The sequence below is a fragment of the Zootoca vivipara genome, chromosome Z (genome assembly GCF_963506605.1).
Source record: "Zootoca vivipara chromosome Z, rZooViv1.1, whole genome shotgun sequence".
NCBI lineage: Eukaryota > Metazoa > Chordata > Lepidosauria > Squamata > Lacertidae > Zootoca > Zootoca vivipara.
Genome location: NC_083294.1, coordinates 6,775,246 through 6,790,479, shown reverse-complemented (window position 1 = coordinate 6,790,479; position 15,234 = coordinate 6,775,246). Strand labels below are relative to the sequence as shown.

Genomic DNA, 15,234 nt, shown 5'->3' with positions numbered 1-15,234 from the left:
AACTGGGGCCTTCTGCATGCAGGTTATGTAATCTACCATTGAGTTGTAGACTCCAGTAAGCCTCTGAATACCAGTTGCTGGGAATCACAGGTGGGCAGAGTGTTGTTATGCTCTGGTCCTCCTTGCTGGCTTCCTGTAGACATCTGGCTAGCCACTGTGAGAAAAAGGATGCTGGACTGACTGGGCCTAGAATCATAGAGTTGGAAGAGACCACAAGGGCCATCCAGTCCAACCCCCTGCCGAGCAGGAAACACCATCAAAGCATTCTTGACATATGCCTGTCAAGCCTCTGCTTAAAGACCTCCAAAGAAGGAGACTCCACCACACTTCTTGGTAGCAAATTCCACTGCCGAACAGCTCTTACTGTCAGGAAGTTCTTCCTAATGTTTAGGTGGAATCTTCTTTCTTGAAGTTTGAATCCATTGCTCCATGTCCGCTTCTCTGGAGCAGCAGAAAACAATCTTTCTCCCTCCTCCATATGACATCATTTCATATATTTGAACATGGCTATCATATCACCCCTTAACTTTCTCTTCTCCAGACTAAACATACCCAGCTCCCTAAGCCGTTCCTCATAAGGCATTATTTCCAGGCCTTTGACCATTTTGGTTGCCCTCTTCTGGACACGTTCCAGCTTGTCAGTATCCTTCTTGACTGGCTGTAACAGTTGTATCATAACTGCATTGCGTGGATGAGGCCTCTATTGTAGAAGTGCTGGATTTAAGTGCAAGATAAATAAGATATAGTTTATAATCTCAGATTAGGTGAGGCCTCTGTATTCTGGAGAATGTCTTCCACACTCTTGGAGGAGGTTGGTGAAATGTTCACTTTGGAACATAGGGGGCTGCCTTATGCAGAACCAGATCATGGGCCCAGACAGTATTGTCTACACCAGGCATCCCCAAACTGCGTCCCTCCAGATGTTTTGGCCTACAACTCCCATGATCCCTAGCTAACAGGACCAGTGGTCGGGGAAGATGGGAACTGTAGTCCAAAACATCTGGAGAGCCGAAGTTTGGGGGTGCCTGGTCTACACTGATGGGAAGTGGTTCTGCAGGGTTTCCATACACAGGTCTCTCCCCACCTTGCTTGGATGTGCTGTCGATTGAACCTGGAACCTTCTGCAGGTGAAGGTTCTGCATTTTACCACTGAGCAACATCCCTTCTCCAATAGAATGGCTGGATCCTGAGTTCAGAACACCTAGGAAACTGCCTGAGTCAGAACATTGGTCCACCTAGCTCAGTATTGTCTACAGTGAGTGGCAGCAGCTCACCAAGGTTTGCAGACAGGGAATATTTCCAGCCATGCCTGGCAATGCTGGAGATCTGACCTGGAACTCACCTCATGCAAAGCAAACGCTCTAACCATTAAGCTGCGATTCTTCCATTTGCTTGCCTGCCTGCAAATCAGGTGCAGAATTCTGAGAGGGCCTTTGCATGCAGCTCTCAACATCACAAGCCATTTTGCTCACACACATACACTGCAATTTCACAAGTACACATGCACACACGCGCACACACGTTGTCTATCAAGGATTTGGAGTTCATTTTTGTGTACTGATAAGAGCTTTCCCACTGACTAAAATCCCACCCTGCAATAATAGCAATCCATTAATCCATGTGCTTCTTTGCCTGTGTCATTTGTTTGATGGCTGAACTTCCTCCCTGTTTCCCACCTCCTGCCTCTGTAACCCCCACCCCTGTTTAGTAACAAGCTGCCACTCTCTCGTTTGGTGGCTTGGTGTCACTTCAGCCTCTCCTCCTCTGCTGCCTCTGTGGTCAGGAGGTGCTGTTTAAAACTTGACAGCTCCTTAATGCTCTGTAAAAAATTAATCAATCATGCGGGAGCTGAGAGGGAGAGAGAAAAGGCCAGCCTCGTGTGGGTTCAATTTGAGGCTCCTCTTTCAGAACGCAACAGCCAGTTCTTTGGGGGAAAGGGACTGTATAGGGTCCAGTTGAAAGGGGCAGCTGATGGATTTTGCAAACCAGCAGCACTATAAAGGGTTTGTGTGCGTTCTGTAGGGTATGCATACCTGTTACCATATTATTTGTTAAAGATAACAAAGGATATTCCACTGGATAACAGCCTAGTTATGGAGAGAAATTGAGTTCCATTTCTATATGAAACTGCCTAAACCGCTATTCCCAAAATGCAGCCAGTTTCTGAATTCACTCTTCTCTACATTGGGCAAGGCATCTCTCAAACCAAATGTTTACCAAAAAAATAATTAATAAAGAGTATGTATGTTAGGGGAAGGTTTGCATTAAAATGCTTTGTGTTTGTGGAAGTAGCATGCAATAATGTATTAGGGGGAAGAACATGCAAAAATGTGAACATTGGGATAAGTTTGCACTAAAATTTGGGGGGGGGGGAATTGTGAAGACTTTTAAAAAATCCACGAAGAATTCACAAACTACAGCACTGCAGAAGGTATGCCTGGAAGGGTGTATAACTCTGAGAGCTCAGCAATAACACCTGCACTTTTAAACTCCCTGTCTATTGAGAGCAAGCAGTGCCTTCACTGTCTTCTTTTCTGAGCTTGCTAAAAACAGTCTTTTTTTAGGCAAGCCTATCCAGATGCTTGGGACCCAGGTGGCGCTGTGGGTTAAAGCACTGACCCCAGGGCTTGCTGATCAGAAGGTCGGCGGTTCGAATCCCTGTGACGGGGTGAGCTTCTGTTGCTTGGTCCCAGCTCCTGCCAACCTAGCAGTTTGAAAGCACGTCAAAGTGCAAGTAGATAAATAGGAACCGCTACAGCAGGAAGGTAAACGGCGTTTCCATGCGCTGCTCTGGTTCGCCAGAAGCGGCTTTGTCATGCTGGCCACATGACCTGGAAGCTGTACACCGGCTCCCTCGGCCAATAATGCGAGATGAGTGCGCAACCCCAGAGTCGGTCACGACTGGACCTAATGGTCAGGGGTCCCTTTACCTCTACCTTTATCCAGATGCTTACAGAACAGAGGTAATTTCAATCAACTTTAGGATTTTAACTTTTGTATGTTTTAAAGTAGGCTTGTGAATTTTTCTTGATTTTCTTCTTTTATCTTTCTACAAACCGTTTGTGCTTTAACATTTATTTATTTTTTACGAATGTTTTGAAATAAATAAATAAATTCAGCTCCACTGAATTCAGTGGGTCTTACTCCCGGGTAATTCGGCATAGGATTGTAGCCTTTGCATCTTTTATTATTAAGTTAGCGTTTCCTTTAAAATAAAATAAAAAAGTGCTGTCACAAGATCCAGTAACATAGCCACTGGCTGAGAGGGCTTTAGAAGAAAATTAGACAACTTTGAAAGAGGGGCATAGATTTGTGGGTTGTTGTCTTTTCACTCCTGATCATCCTATACTGCATGTGACATTTATGGTCTGCAGACCAAATAAACTAAACTTGAGGTCTTGATTCCAAACTGCACCAATTCCTCAGTCCAATTTATAGGAGGCATTCCTTGTTTTGCATCAGTTTACTGGCTTGGAAAACTCTGCAGGGGGAAGTGCCCATTCGGGGGAACTGCCTGTCTTCCTTAGGCTGGAGGTGTGCTGGAAGGCTGCTTTTCCCATCCAAAAGCAGCCATATATCAAAAGAAGATAGCTCCCGAGCTGCTGAAACTATTAGGGTGCCTTGGCAAATGGGGACTCAGCTTCCCTTTGATGTATGCTGGAAAATTTCCCCATGCTTTCATAAGCACACATCAATGCTTGGCAGAACGAGACTTCTGACATTGCCAGACCTGAATCAGATCTCTCCCCCCACCCCGATCCCCTTGCTGTGGGGGGGGGGCACACATAGTTTCACAGTGTCTCAGTCAGCTGTGTGGTAGGTGTTGCCATTTAACCATTCCACGTATGTCCTGTTTGGCTCAGATTGTTCATATAGGACATGGGTAGGCAAACTAAGGCCCAGGGGCTGGATCCGGTCCAATCACCATCTAAATCCGGCCCACGGATGGTCCAGGAATCAGTGTGTTTTTGTATGAGTAGAATGTGTCCTTTTATTTAAAATGCATCTTTGGGTTATTTGTGGGGCATAGGAATCCGTTTTTCTTCTTTTTTTCAAAATATAGTATGGCTGAGGGACAATGGACTGGCCAGTGGCGAACGGAGCCGCTTGGCTACCCGGGGCGGCAAACCCAAAGGCACCCCCGGGGGCAGGGTTGTCTGCAGCACGCCAGGGGCCATGGGCCGGGGGTGCTGCTCATGTGCTGCCCCCGCCAGAGTGGAGCTAGGGGTGGCCTGCCCCCTACGCCCCCTCCCTTGCTACGCGCCTGGGACTGGCCCCCTGCTGGAAAAGTTTGCTGGCCCCTGATATACGAACTAGTAAGCGGCCTTATACAGAGTCAGACCATTCATCCATCTAGTTCAGTATTGTCTTCGTTGACTTGCAATCACTCTCTGGGATTTCGGGCAGGGAGCTCTCCCTGCCCTACCTGAGGCAGGTAGCGGTGACAAGAGATGAATATTGAAGCCTAATAGACAAAATGAAAACTGACAAATTGCTGGGTCTGGATGACATCCAGCTGGGAGTTCTCAAAGAACACAAATGTGAAATCTCTGTTCTTCTAACAAAAAGATATATAGCTTGTGTCTCAGATCAACCTCCATAGCTAAGGACTGGGTAGTAGCCAATGTAGCACCATTTTTAAAAAGAGAGAGATCCAGGGAAAATCCTGGAAATTACAAGCCAGTTAACTTATTGCCTTTTCCCAGGAAAAATGGTGAAAAGTATTGTTAAAAATAAAATAAGCAAGCATATAGAAGAACAAGCCTGACTGAAGCAGAGTCAGCATGGCTTCTGCAAGGGGAAGTTCTGTCTCACAAACCTATTACAACTCTTTGAGAGTGTCAATAAGCATATAGATAGAGGTGATCCAGATGATATAGTAACCTGGACTTTCAAAATGCTGGGAGAGAGAAAAAGGTTTGACCAGGAATTTGTTTAGTTGCATGAAGTGAAGAGCAGGGCTAAACTAATAGTTATATGAATGGGAAGATATAGAAAGCAGAGTCCCCAAGCGACCTCTGTGTTTAAACTTGTTCATAAATGAGCTAGGGTTAGGAGTGAGCAATGATATGGCCAAGTTTGCTGATGATACTAGATTTTTAGGGTCATTATAACAAAAAAGATTGTGAAAAGCTCCAAAAGGATCTCTCCAAATTGAGTGAATGGCCAATAAAATGGCAATTGCAATTCAGTGTAAACAAGTGTAAAAGTGATGCATGTCAGGGCACTTAAAGTTAATTTCACATATACACTCATGGGGTCTGAATTGGCAGTGTCTGAGCAGGAATGAGACCTTGGGGTCATAGTAGTTAGCTAAATGAATATGCTAACTCAGGGTGTGGCAGTTGTGAAGAAGGCAAACTCCACGATAGGGATCATTAGGAAAGGAATTGAAAATAAACCTGTTGATGTATTGGCGTTATAAAAAATGTATGGCACAACCACATTTGGAATACTGTGTACAGTTTTGGCCACCTAATCTCAAAAAGAATATTGTAAGGTTGGAGAAGGTTTGGAAAAGGGCAACCAAAATGATCAAGGGGGTGGAGTGACTCTCCTATGAAGAAAGGTTGCAGCACTCTGGACTTTTTAGTTTAGAGAAAAGGTGAACAAGAGGTGACAAGATACAGGTTTATAAGATTATGCAAGACATGGAGAGAGTGGATAGAGAAAAGTTCGTCTCCCTCTCTCATAACACTGGAACTCATAGGCATCCAATGAAGCTAAATGTTGGAAGATTCAGGACAGAGAAAAGAAAGTACTTCTTCGCACAGCTCATTTAAACTCTGGAATTTACTACTGCAATAGACAGTGATGGCCACCAACCTAGATGGCAGTAGAAGAGGATAAGACAAATTCATGGAGAAGATCTATTGGCAGCTACTAGGCATGGTGGCTCTGCTGTGCCTCCACAGCTGGAGACAGCAGTACAATACCTGTTGCTGGAAACCACAGGAGGGGAAAGTGCTCTTGTGCTCAGATTCTGCATGCAAGTTTCCCATTGAGGCATCTGGTTGGACACTGTGAGAATAGGATGCTGGTTTAGATGGGTAATTGGTGTCTCAGGTCCTAGTCCAACTCTTTAACCACCAGACTACATTGGCTCTCGCCTATCATGTAACATCTGTTTCCATCCTGCAGCCTGCCGGTGGGAAGCTTGCATTGTGTGTTGCAATAGTACTGCTCTTTCCATTCCATGATATAAAATAAAATAAAAATCACCTATAGGAAAGGGAGCTTGGACATGGTGAAGGTTGCCTGCTGACCTGTTATAACAATGTATAAAAGTCACAGCAGAAATTGGTACTTGTTCAGGTACAGGGAGAAGGGATGAATGAATTTTGACATGAAAGTTGGAAAAGTTATTGTACTAGGAGCAGCAATGCATGGAGAAAAAAAGAGGGGGAACATTTGGGGGGATGGGAAGTCAGCCTTTAAATTTGTATTAAATTTGTACTATTTTGTACTAATCTGGTGATAATTTGTTAAAAATTATGGAAAATCAATAAAAAATAATTGCCAAGATGATGTCAAATGGCCATGGGCTCAAACTCAATTTGCAAGCAATCAGAGCAAAGCCAATAAATGGTTTTGGGGGCTCCCACCATGTCTCATTCAGCTCTTAGTGAGTCCATGCTTCCTTTTTCAGGTGGAGCCCAGTGTCACCATGACCTGTGTGGACGGGAAGTGGAGCAAGCAGGTAGCCTGTGAGCCTGTGGACTGTGGGATCCCTGACCAGTATCATGTCTACCCAGCCACCTTCAACTGCAGTGAGGGCACCACCTTTGGCAAGAAATGTTCTTTCACTTGTAAGCCTCCTGCCCAGCTGAAGGGTAAGCAGGAAGGACACGTCTGTAAAATGGCTCCTTATGCTTCGGTGTTCCATGGAAGTGTGGGTAGGCTACCGTGTTGTGTGTGTTGTCTCCCAGGCTCCAGTGCCTTGTGTCCCAGCAATACCTGCTCCCTTCCTTCCTTCCTTCCTTCCTTCCTTCCTTCCTTCCTTCCTTCCTTCCACAAAATTTATAAACTGCTTGGTTGTAAAGCACACGCGTGCGCACCAACAACCCTCCAGTACTATCTCTGCCACCTGACTAAACACTCAGTCAGCTGAGCCCTTATCAAGGGCCAGTTCCTATCAGCCAATGCCTACAAATGTAATGGAGGTAGATTGTTTTATTTCCAGCCCACTATAGTTTTGTGTAGGGCGGGTGGCACTGTGGGTTAAACCACAGAGCCTAAGGCTTGCCGATCAGAAGGTCGGCGGTTCGAATCCCTGCGATGGGGTGAGCTCCAACCTAGCAGTTCGAAAGCACGTCAAACTGCAAGTAGATAAATAGGTACCGCTGCAGCGGGAAGGTAAATGGCGTTTCCGTGTGCTGCTCTGGTTTACCAGAAGCGGCTTCGTCATGCTGGCCACATGACCTGGAAGCTGAACACCGGCTTCCGGCCAATAAGCGAGATGAGCGCCGCAACCCGAGAGTCGGTCACGACTGGACCTAGTGGTCAGGGGTCCCTTTACCTTTTATAGTTTTGTGTATGTTATTTCGTAAACCTATTCCCAATTCTACTCTAAAATGTGCAACTAAGGAATGTTTATTTATTTTTATTTAAAAACATTTCTAAACCTCTTAACATTTTTTAAAAATAATAATAATAATATCTCAGCGTTATATCAAACTGCAACATAGATACATAGGAAGTTGCCATATACAGAGTCAGACAACCGGGTCATCTAGCACAGTACTGACTACAGTGACTGACAGTGGCTCTCCAGGAACTTCAGGCAGGAGATGCTCCCAGCTCTACCTGGAGTTTCCTTCTGCGTGCAAAACAGATGCTCTGCCACTGAGCTGTGGGCCCCTCCCCATTTCACCATGTGAGGAACCACCCAACAGCTCAGCTCCATAGAATGTGAGAAAGCATTGTCCACAAGCAAAGCCTGGAAAGAGCAACATTGGTCCAGCCTGCATGTGCATATTCATGGAATAAATTTGAACTCAGATGTTTGAGGTGCCAGCTTTCTGGACTGTGGCTGGAAAGCTGAGAAATGTCTGTTGGCTTCTGAGAAAAGATCCTGGTCTAAGCACAGGCACTTTGCCTGACCAAGAAGAGGCTGCTTTCGGCATTCTGAAGTAGCCTGAAACCCACCCTGCTTGCAACTTGAGCATTACGGCAACACTTGGACCAGTAGCTGTCAAAAGTGGAATGGGGGGTGGGGAGAAAAAGAAGTTCTGGATGCCAAATCACAAAACGATGACTAATAGGGCTCAGCCAGCAAGCTCCTTGAGTCGGGAAGCAGGGATGACTCACTCCTTAATTTGACCATTGATGTCACACAAACCACTGTTTTTTAATGTCACAGTTCATCACCCTGCCGTAGCAAGTATGAGATCATCTGCGCTGGACTGCGGACATGCTGTGTGAGTCAGACAGGAGAAAAACAAAGCCGCTGGACCAGGAAGGGAGCTTTTCAGAATTGTACAAAAATACCTCAACGGCTCATGGCTGTTGGGAGGGGAAAAGATACAGAAGCCCTCTTTCTTTTTTCCCCCATTTCCAGGCATCAGAAAAGCATCTGAGCATCGCTGCTTCTTCCTTTTCCTTCATTCTTGTCTTTCCCTTCATTGACTCCTGCCGCTAGATTAAGACATGTGGAACCCCTAAACTGTGTCACGTTTAAGAGGCAATATAGCATTAAGCTTCCCACCTATTTGCAATAAGCCCATATGTTGTATCAGGTTGAAAATTGCTGAAAGGTCTGAAAAATTGTTCTTTATTTTGAGATTTTGCAATTAAAAAAAAAAAGCTTTGTATCTGAAGCCCTTATAGTTGACCATCCAGCCTCTGTTTAAGAAGCTCAAATGAAGGAGTCTACCACCTTCCAAGGTGGACTCTCTGTCACTGGAGGTTTTTCAAGTAGTACCTTTAAATGAAAATACCTCGTGATTTCTTACTTAGCTTATATGTAAACTATATTATAAGGGACACGGGTGGTGCTGTGGTCTAAACCACTGAGCCTCTTGGGCTTGCCTATCAGAAGGTCAGCGGTTCGAATCCCCATGATGGGGTGAGCTCCCGTTGCTCGGTCCCTGCTCCTGCCCACCTAGCAGTTTGAAAGCACGTCAAGGTGCAAGTAGATAAATAGGTACCACTCCAGCGGGAAGGTAAACAGCATTTCCGTGCACTGCTCTGGTTTGCCATGAGTCATGCTGGCCACATGACCCGGAAGCTGTACACTGGCTCTCTCGGGCAGTAAAGCGAGATGAGCGCCGCAACCCCAGAGTTGTCCGCAACTGGACCTAATGGACCTTTACCTTTTTAAACTATATTATAGTTATTTCTACAGAGATTAACAAATAATTGTGTAGCCATTAAGTTTATTTTTTCATATCAGAACAATATTGTCTTTCTTAGGAGTTTCCCTGTTTTTTTTACTTATTCGTTTATTTTAACAGATTTTGTAAAACTTCAGATTTGTTAAAAGAAACAAAAAGTATTCAGGGACCCCCACATAATCCAAGATTCTAAACTATGGTTTACTTACCTTGTTCACAAATCCAGCACAACAGACTCCCATCTGCACTATGCATTTAAAGCAGTATCATGCCACTTTAAACAGCCATGGTTCCCCCCAAAGAATCTTAGGAACTAGTTTGTCAAGGATGCTGAGGGTTGTTCAGAGATCCAGTGTCTATTCAAAGAACTACAATTCTCAGAGTTCTCTGGAAAGAAGGATTGACAGTTAAACCACTCTTAGAATTATAGCTCTGTGAGGGGGTCCCAGGTTCAATCCCCAACATCTCAAGGCATGTCTGAAAGCCACCCCTACCTGAACACTTGGAGAGCTGCTGCCAGTCAGTATAGACCTGTGACCTGATTTGTATGTCAACTTTCTATAGGCTTGTACAATCATTTCTTCATCCATGCTGGGTGCTCCTGCTGTGCCCCACCGTGCCTGCAGCTGCCTGGTCCCATATGGGGACCTGGGTGGGTGTTCTGTAGTGTCATGAGGCCTCCAGCAACCTCTGCCCCAAAGCAGGGGCAGGAGGGAGCCAAGGGGGGCGCCAGGCACAACAGCAGCAACCCATGACACATGGCGGTGGCACCAGTCATGGCATGAGAAGCGTGTGGCATGCAGTGCCTACGAGCAAAGGACTTGAGGGGCCAAAGGAGGAGGGAAGTGTCGGAGGGCTCCACCACAGCAGGAGAGGGCTTGGCCCTGGCCAACTGCCAGACTCCCTTCTTGCAACCTGCCCAGCCTCATGGGAGACGCATGCTCCATGCAATCCATGCATTTCCGGGCCAGAAAAGGGAGCCCCCTTCCAGTCTCACAGCAACTTCAGGATGCTGCAGTCCAGTGGCATAGTGTGATTTGCACCCTCTAAGAATTTTGCACCCAGGCGAATCGCCCCAGTAAACCCTAACCCCCCCCCCCATGCTACACTCCTGAATAGCTCCCAATGTGAAAGACATTATGGCCTGAATTACTGTGGACATGAATAAAGTAAGGACTGTGAAATGAATCCCTTGGCTCATAGAAGGCACAATATGTGATAATGCCATCATCCTTTGCATTCCTGCCACTTTTCCAAAGGCTATACTGGGCAATCACATATTGTTGTTATTTTATTTAAACTTGATAATTGGTTGTTTCACATAAAGGTCTCCAAACAATTTACAAAACTACTTTGAAGTAGCATTTCATTGCCTGGTAATTGACAAGGTGGCTTCTAAAAGTTTCTGTTCCAGAACATGCAATGTGAATAACTTTCTTATGCCTGAGCTGTACCACTGTAGATTGCATGTGGGGGGGGGGGAGGTTGCCACATGATGAAATGCTCACCATCATCCCTGCACATAGAAAGCTAGTATATTGGGGGACATGTTTTGGCCTAGCTCAACATGCACATTGTTTTTCCCCCATTTCTGAATTTTATCGGCTTGTAGCCAACTATGTTTTACTCAGAGTAGACTCAGCACAGTTAGTGAACCTAAGTTAGTCATGTCTAATCCCTTCAGCAGTACACTCCAAAATACAGAACTCATTTTCTTTTTTTATATAAGTTTGAGGACCCTGTGGCCCTCCAGATATTGTTGGATTACAATTCTCAGCATCTCTGACCATTAGCCATGCTGAAGGGTGGGAGCTGGAGTGCAGCAACATTGAGAAGACACCCAGCTCCCTTCCCGTTTTATGTGATGCTTGGTGATATTTTGAAGTTGTATGTTGCTTTAATTATATACTCTTTAAAAATAAGAAGCTGCTTTATTCTGAGCCAAAACATTAGTCCATCTAGCTTAATATCGTCTCCACTGACTAGCAATGGCTCTCCAGGATTTCATATAGGGAGTCTCTTGCAGCCTTACCTGGAGTTCTCGGAGATTGAACCTGGGATCAAATGCTCTGCCACTGAGCTATGGTCCTTTCCTTAAAGAGCATAGGGACACAGGAGTCTGCCTTATACTGGGTCAGACCATCCCTAGTTAACACGGTCTTCAGCTCAACAAATTCTTTGGCATGCATTACTCTTCACATCACAACTCACTCTCACTTCTGTCTCCGTCCAGGAAACAACAGCTACTTGACATGCTTGGAAGATGGGCTCTGGTCCTTTCCTGAGGCACTCTGTGAACTGATGTGCCGAGCTCCTCCTTTAGTCCCCAGTGCCGACCTCCAAACTGCTCGCTGTCGTGAAGAGAAACACAAAGTTGGTTCCTTTTGCAAGTATAAATGCAAGCCAGGTTACCATGTCCCAGGATCCTCTCGGAAGGCAAGGAAGTAAGTGGGTACTGCAACAGGTTGCTGTGCCTCTTTTTGTTACTGATTATTTACAATCAGTCTGGTGTACTGGTTAGAGTGCTGGACTATGACTTGGGAGTCCCAGGTTCAAATCCCTACTCAGCCATGAAGTTTCTTCGATGACCTTTGGCCAGTCACGACCAGGAATGGAGACGAAATTTAATTTTGCTTATATGTAAAGGCAAACCTTTGTATGTAAAGGCAAACCTGCCAACCTAGCAGTTCGAAAGCACGTCAAAATGCAAGTAGATAAATAGGAACTGCTTCAGTGGGAGAGTATGTTTCCTCTAATTCCTCTAATTCCATAGCGCTTAAATGCAACAACCACAATCCTGGCCGCAGCCACCCTCCCCTGCACACACATAAAAGGGCAAAGCATCAAGGATGACTTCCATGGAATTTTGCATGAGAATGCAATTTAATGGTTTATCTCAGGAGCCTCTTGTTACCTGCTCCTTTATTGAAGATGCCAGCCATTAAAGCTTACCCCGCTCATTCTGCCTCTATAAGCTATTGCATTCACAAACCAGCTCTGTGCTAGGAACCTCCTTTTGGAAATACCCTCTTTGATATGCAACCTGGGGAGTCCCCTTTGAACCTTGGTGGGAAAAAGAAGTTTACTGGTATTCTACGTTTTATGACTCAGTTGGGATGGCGAGTGGAGAAAAAGGAACCCACATCAAAAATAGCCACTGACCTTAAGGTCTGGGTGAAGATTTTCAATGTGTGTTCAATGGGGGGGGGAGGCAATTTCAGCAGCTCGACCTTTGGAAATAGTCATTGTTTTCATTAGGCGACCACACAGCATAAATCCACCACCATGGTCCTTAAGTGTCAGGGACACAAATGCCTGTCGGGGTGGCAGCTTGGAAAAATGTTACTGAACTCAGGCTGCTTGTTAAATAAATCACCAGTTTCTCCTGTTTACCTCCCCCCCCCCCAATGTGCTGTAGGAGGGCCTTTAAGATCCAGTGTGGCCAAGATGGAACTTGGCTACAAGGAGCTTGTACACCTGTCACTTGCGAACCTCCACCCTCCAAGTTCTACGGGCTCTACCACTGCACCAACGGCTTCCAGTTCAACAGCGAGTGCAGGATCAAGTGTGAAGAGGACAGCACCCAAGCAGTGAGTCCCTTCCAACCTGATCTAAGCTGTTGTAGGTTTCTGAAAAGCCTTCCCCTGTAGCGATGCCCAAAAAGGTCTCACCAGGACGTGTTACATTGCCCCATTCTATTCATTCATTCATCCATCCATCCATTCATTTTATTTCATAAAATTTATACACTGGTTGATTGTTTTTTAAAAAGAAAACCCTCAAAGCAGTTTAGAGAAAAAGATAAAACAGTAAAATCAAGAAATACCCACGACCGTACTTTAAAACATACAGAAGTTAAAATACTGAAAAATTACAACTCACCTCAACTTTCTAAGCATCTTGGTGAGCTTGTCTAAACAGAATGTTTTTAGCAGGTGCCAGAAAGTGTACAGCGAATGTGCCTGCTTGACCTCAATAGGCAGGGAGTTCCAAAGTGCAGGTGCTGCCACACTCAATGACTGAGTTCTTACAAATGCAGAACGGGTATTATGCGACACTTGTAGTAGCTCCAGTTCTGCTGATAGAAGTAGTCAAGTGGACACATGTGGGGTGAGACAAACTCATAGGCGAACTGGTCCCAAGGGCTTTATATGCTAATAGTAACACCTTGAACTTGGCCCAACAGCAAATCAGCAACCAGTTCAGTTCTGTGCACAGAGGTCATATGTGCTGACAAAGCCTCACTTCTATCAGCAATCATGTTGCAGCATTCTGCAGTGACCACAGCTTCGAGGTCAAGCACGAGGAAAGCCCCACCTAGAGTGCTTTGCAGTAATCCAGTCTTGAAGTAACCAATGCATGAACTGCTGAGACCAGGTTTTTCCTGGTCCAGGAAGGCCATAGTTGCCATTCAACAGGAGAACTGTTTCCAGGCCCAAGGGCTGTGATTTGTGATTCAAAAAGAGTTGGATTTCCACTGTTTGAAATATGGCAACCTGATACAGTACGCCAGTTTCCAGGCACATCTCTCTCTCTCTGCCCTTCATTGTGAACAAGTGAATTGCATTATCTCGAATCAGGGATATATCCCAGCCAGGCGAAAACACTCAAGGATGATGCAAGAGCAGGGAGGGTATGGCGCAGGGAGATTAGAGAAGGCCAGAGGAAAGTTCCAAGGGCGAGACAGAAGAGCATGGATGGCCACATACTGTTGGGCGGGGGCATTAAATGATGAGGGGGAGAACCATGTAAGCCACCTTGAGCTGCTTGGAGAATAAGGTGGGCCGTAAATGCAATAAATAAATAATAAATATGAACAATAAAAATGAAACAAACTGTCAATAAATTAAAGCAGGGAATGAAAAAAATACAACAAACAGTCCAATGAGACCGGAACCCAATGCCTCGAGTGCGTCATCCCATTTCACACAGTGACCAATCATGAACATGAAATTTATTATGGTCAGAGACCAGCTTGAAGTGACCAATCAGACACTTCTTGGAATCCCATAAGCAGGAGCCCTACTTAACATTTGCAGTGGTACACTGCCCCCAAACAAGGAAGCTCTACTTGGCCATCATCATCACCATCATCATCATCACATAAATGTAGAGAGGCCTCCCCCAAACCTTCTACAAACCCATTGTTTCTGTTCCCCCCTTCTCCCCCTCCCATGGGTTGTATCCAATGTTAATCCTAATTAAAGTAGAAGTCCTATATCTCAGTGCCAGAACATCTACTTTCTGTGCAGAAGGTCCCACATTCAATTGCTGGCATCTCCAGGTAGGTCTGGGAAAGACTCCCTGTCTGAAAGCCTGGAGAACTGCTGCCTGTCAGTGTAGACAATACTGAGCTAAATGGATTCAATCCACATTCACACCATACATTTAAAGCACTGATACCACTTTGAACAGTCATGACTTCTCCCAAAGAATTATGGGAGCTGTAATTTGCCAAGGATGCTGAGAATTGTTAAGAGACACCTATTTCCCCCACAGATAAGTAGTTCCCAGAGTGGTTTAGTAATCAGTTCCTCTTCACAGAGAACCCAGGAAATTGCAGCTCTCTTAACAATTCTCAGCACCCTTAGCACATTGCAGCTCCCATAATTCTTTGGTGGAAGCTGTGACTGTTCAAAATGGTATCATAGTGCTTTAAATTTATAGTGTGGATGTGGGTTTGCACAACTAACTTAGGTCCATCGATTTCAGTGGGTTTGATCTGAGTAGAACTTAGGGTACATCATTGTGCCTTTTCCAGGTCTACAGCATCCTTTTTGAGAAGGACAGACCAGAACTGTGCATAGTAGAGCAGGTCTGTGTGTGTCACGCTGTGCTGTGTGTGAGATGCAAACAACTGGCATAATCTCTTCCCAAACCTTCCACACAGAAGTCTGGG

General features: G+C 45.3%; 1 protein-coding gene across 1 annotated transcript in view; it reads left to right on the top strand.

Moving 5' to 3' along the window:
• The window catches only part of PAPPA (pappalysin 1), a 237,574-nt gene that overhangs the window by 182,284 nt on the left and 40,056 nt on the right, over positions 1–15,234 (top strand). The window contains exons 15-17 of the mRNA XM_060270600.1: positions 6,650–6,833; positions 11,569–11,779; positions 12,754–12,925. Of these exons, the coding sequence (XP_060126583.1) occupies positions 6,650–6,833; positions 11,569–11,779; positions 12,754–12,925 (567 nt within the window). The remainder of the gene's footprint in view (positions 1–6,649; positions 6,834–11,568; positions 11,780–12,753; positions 12,926–15,234) is intronic.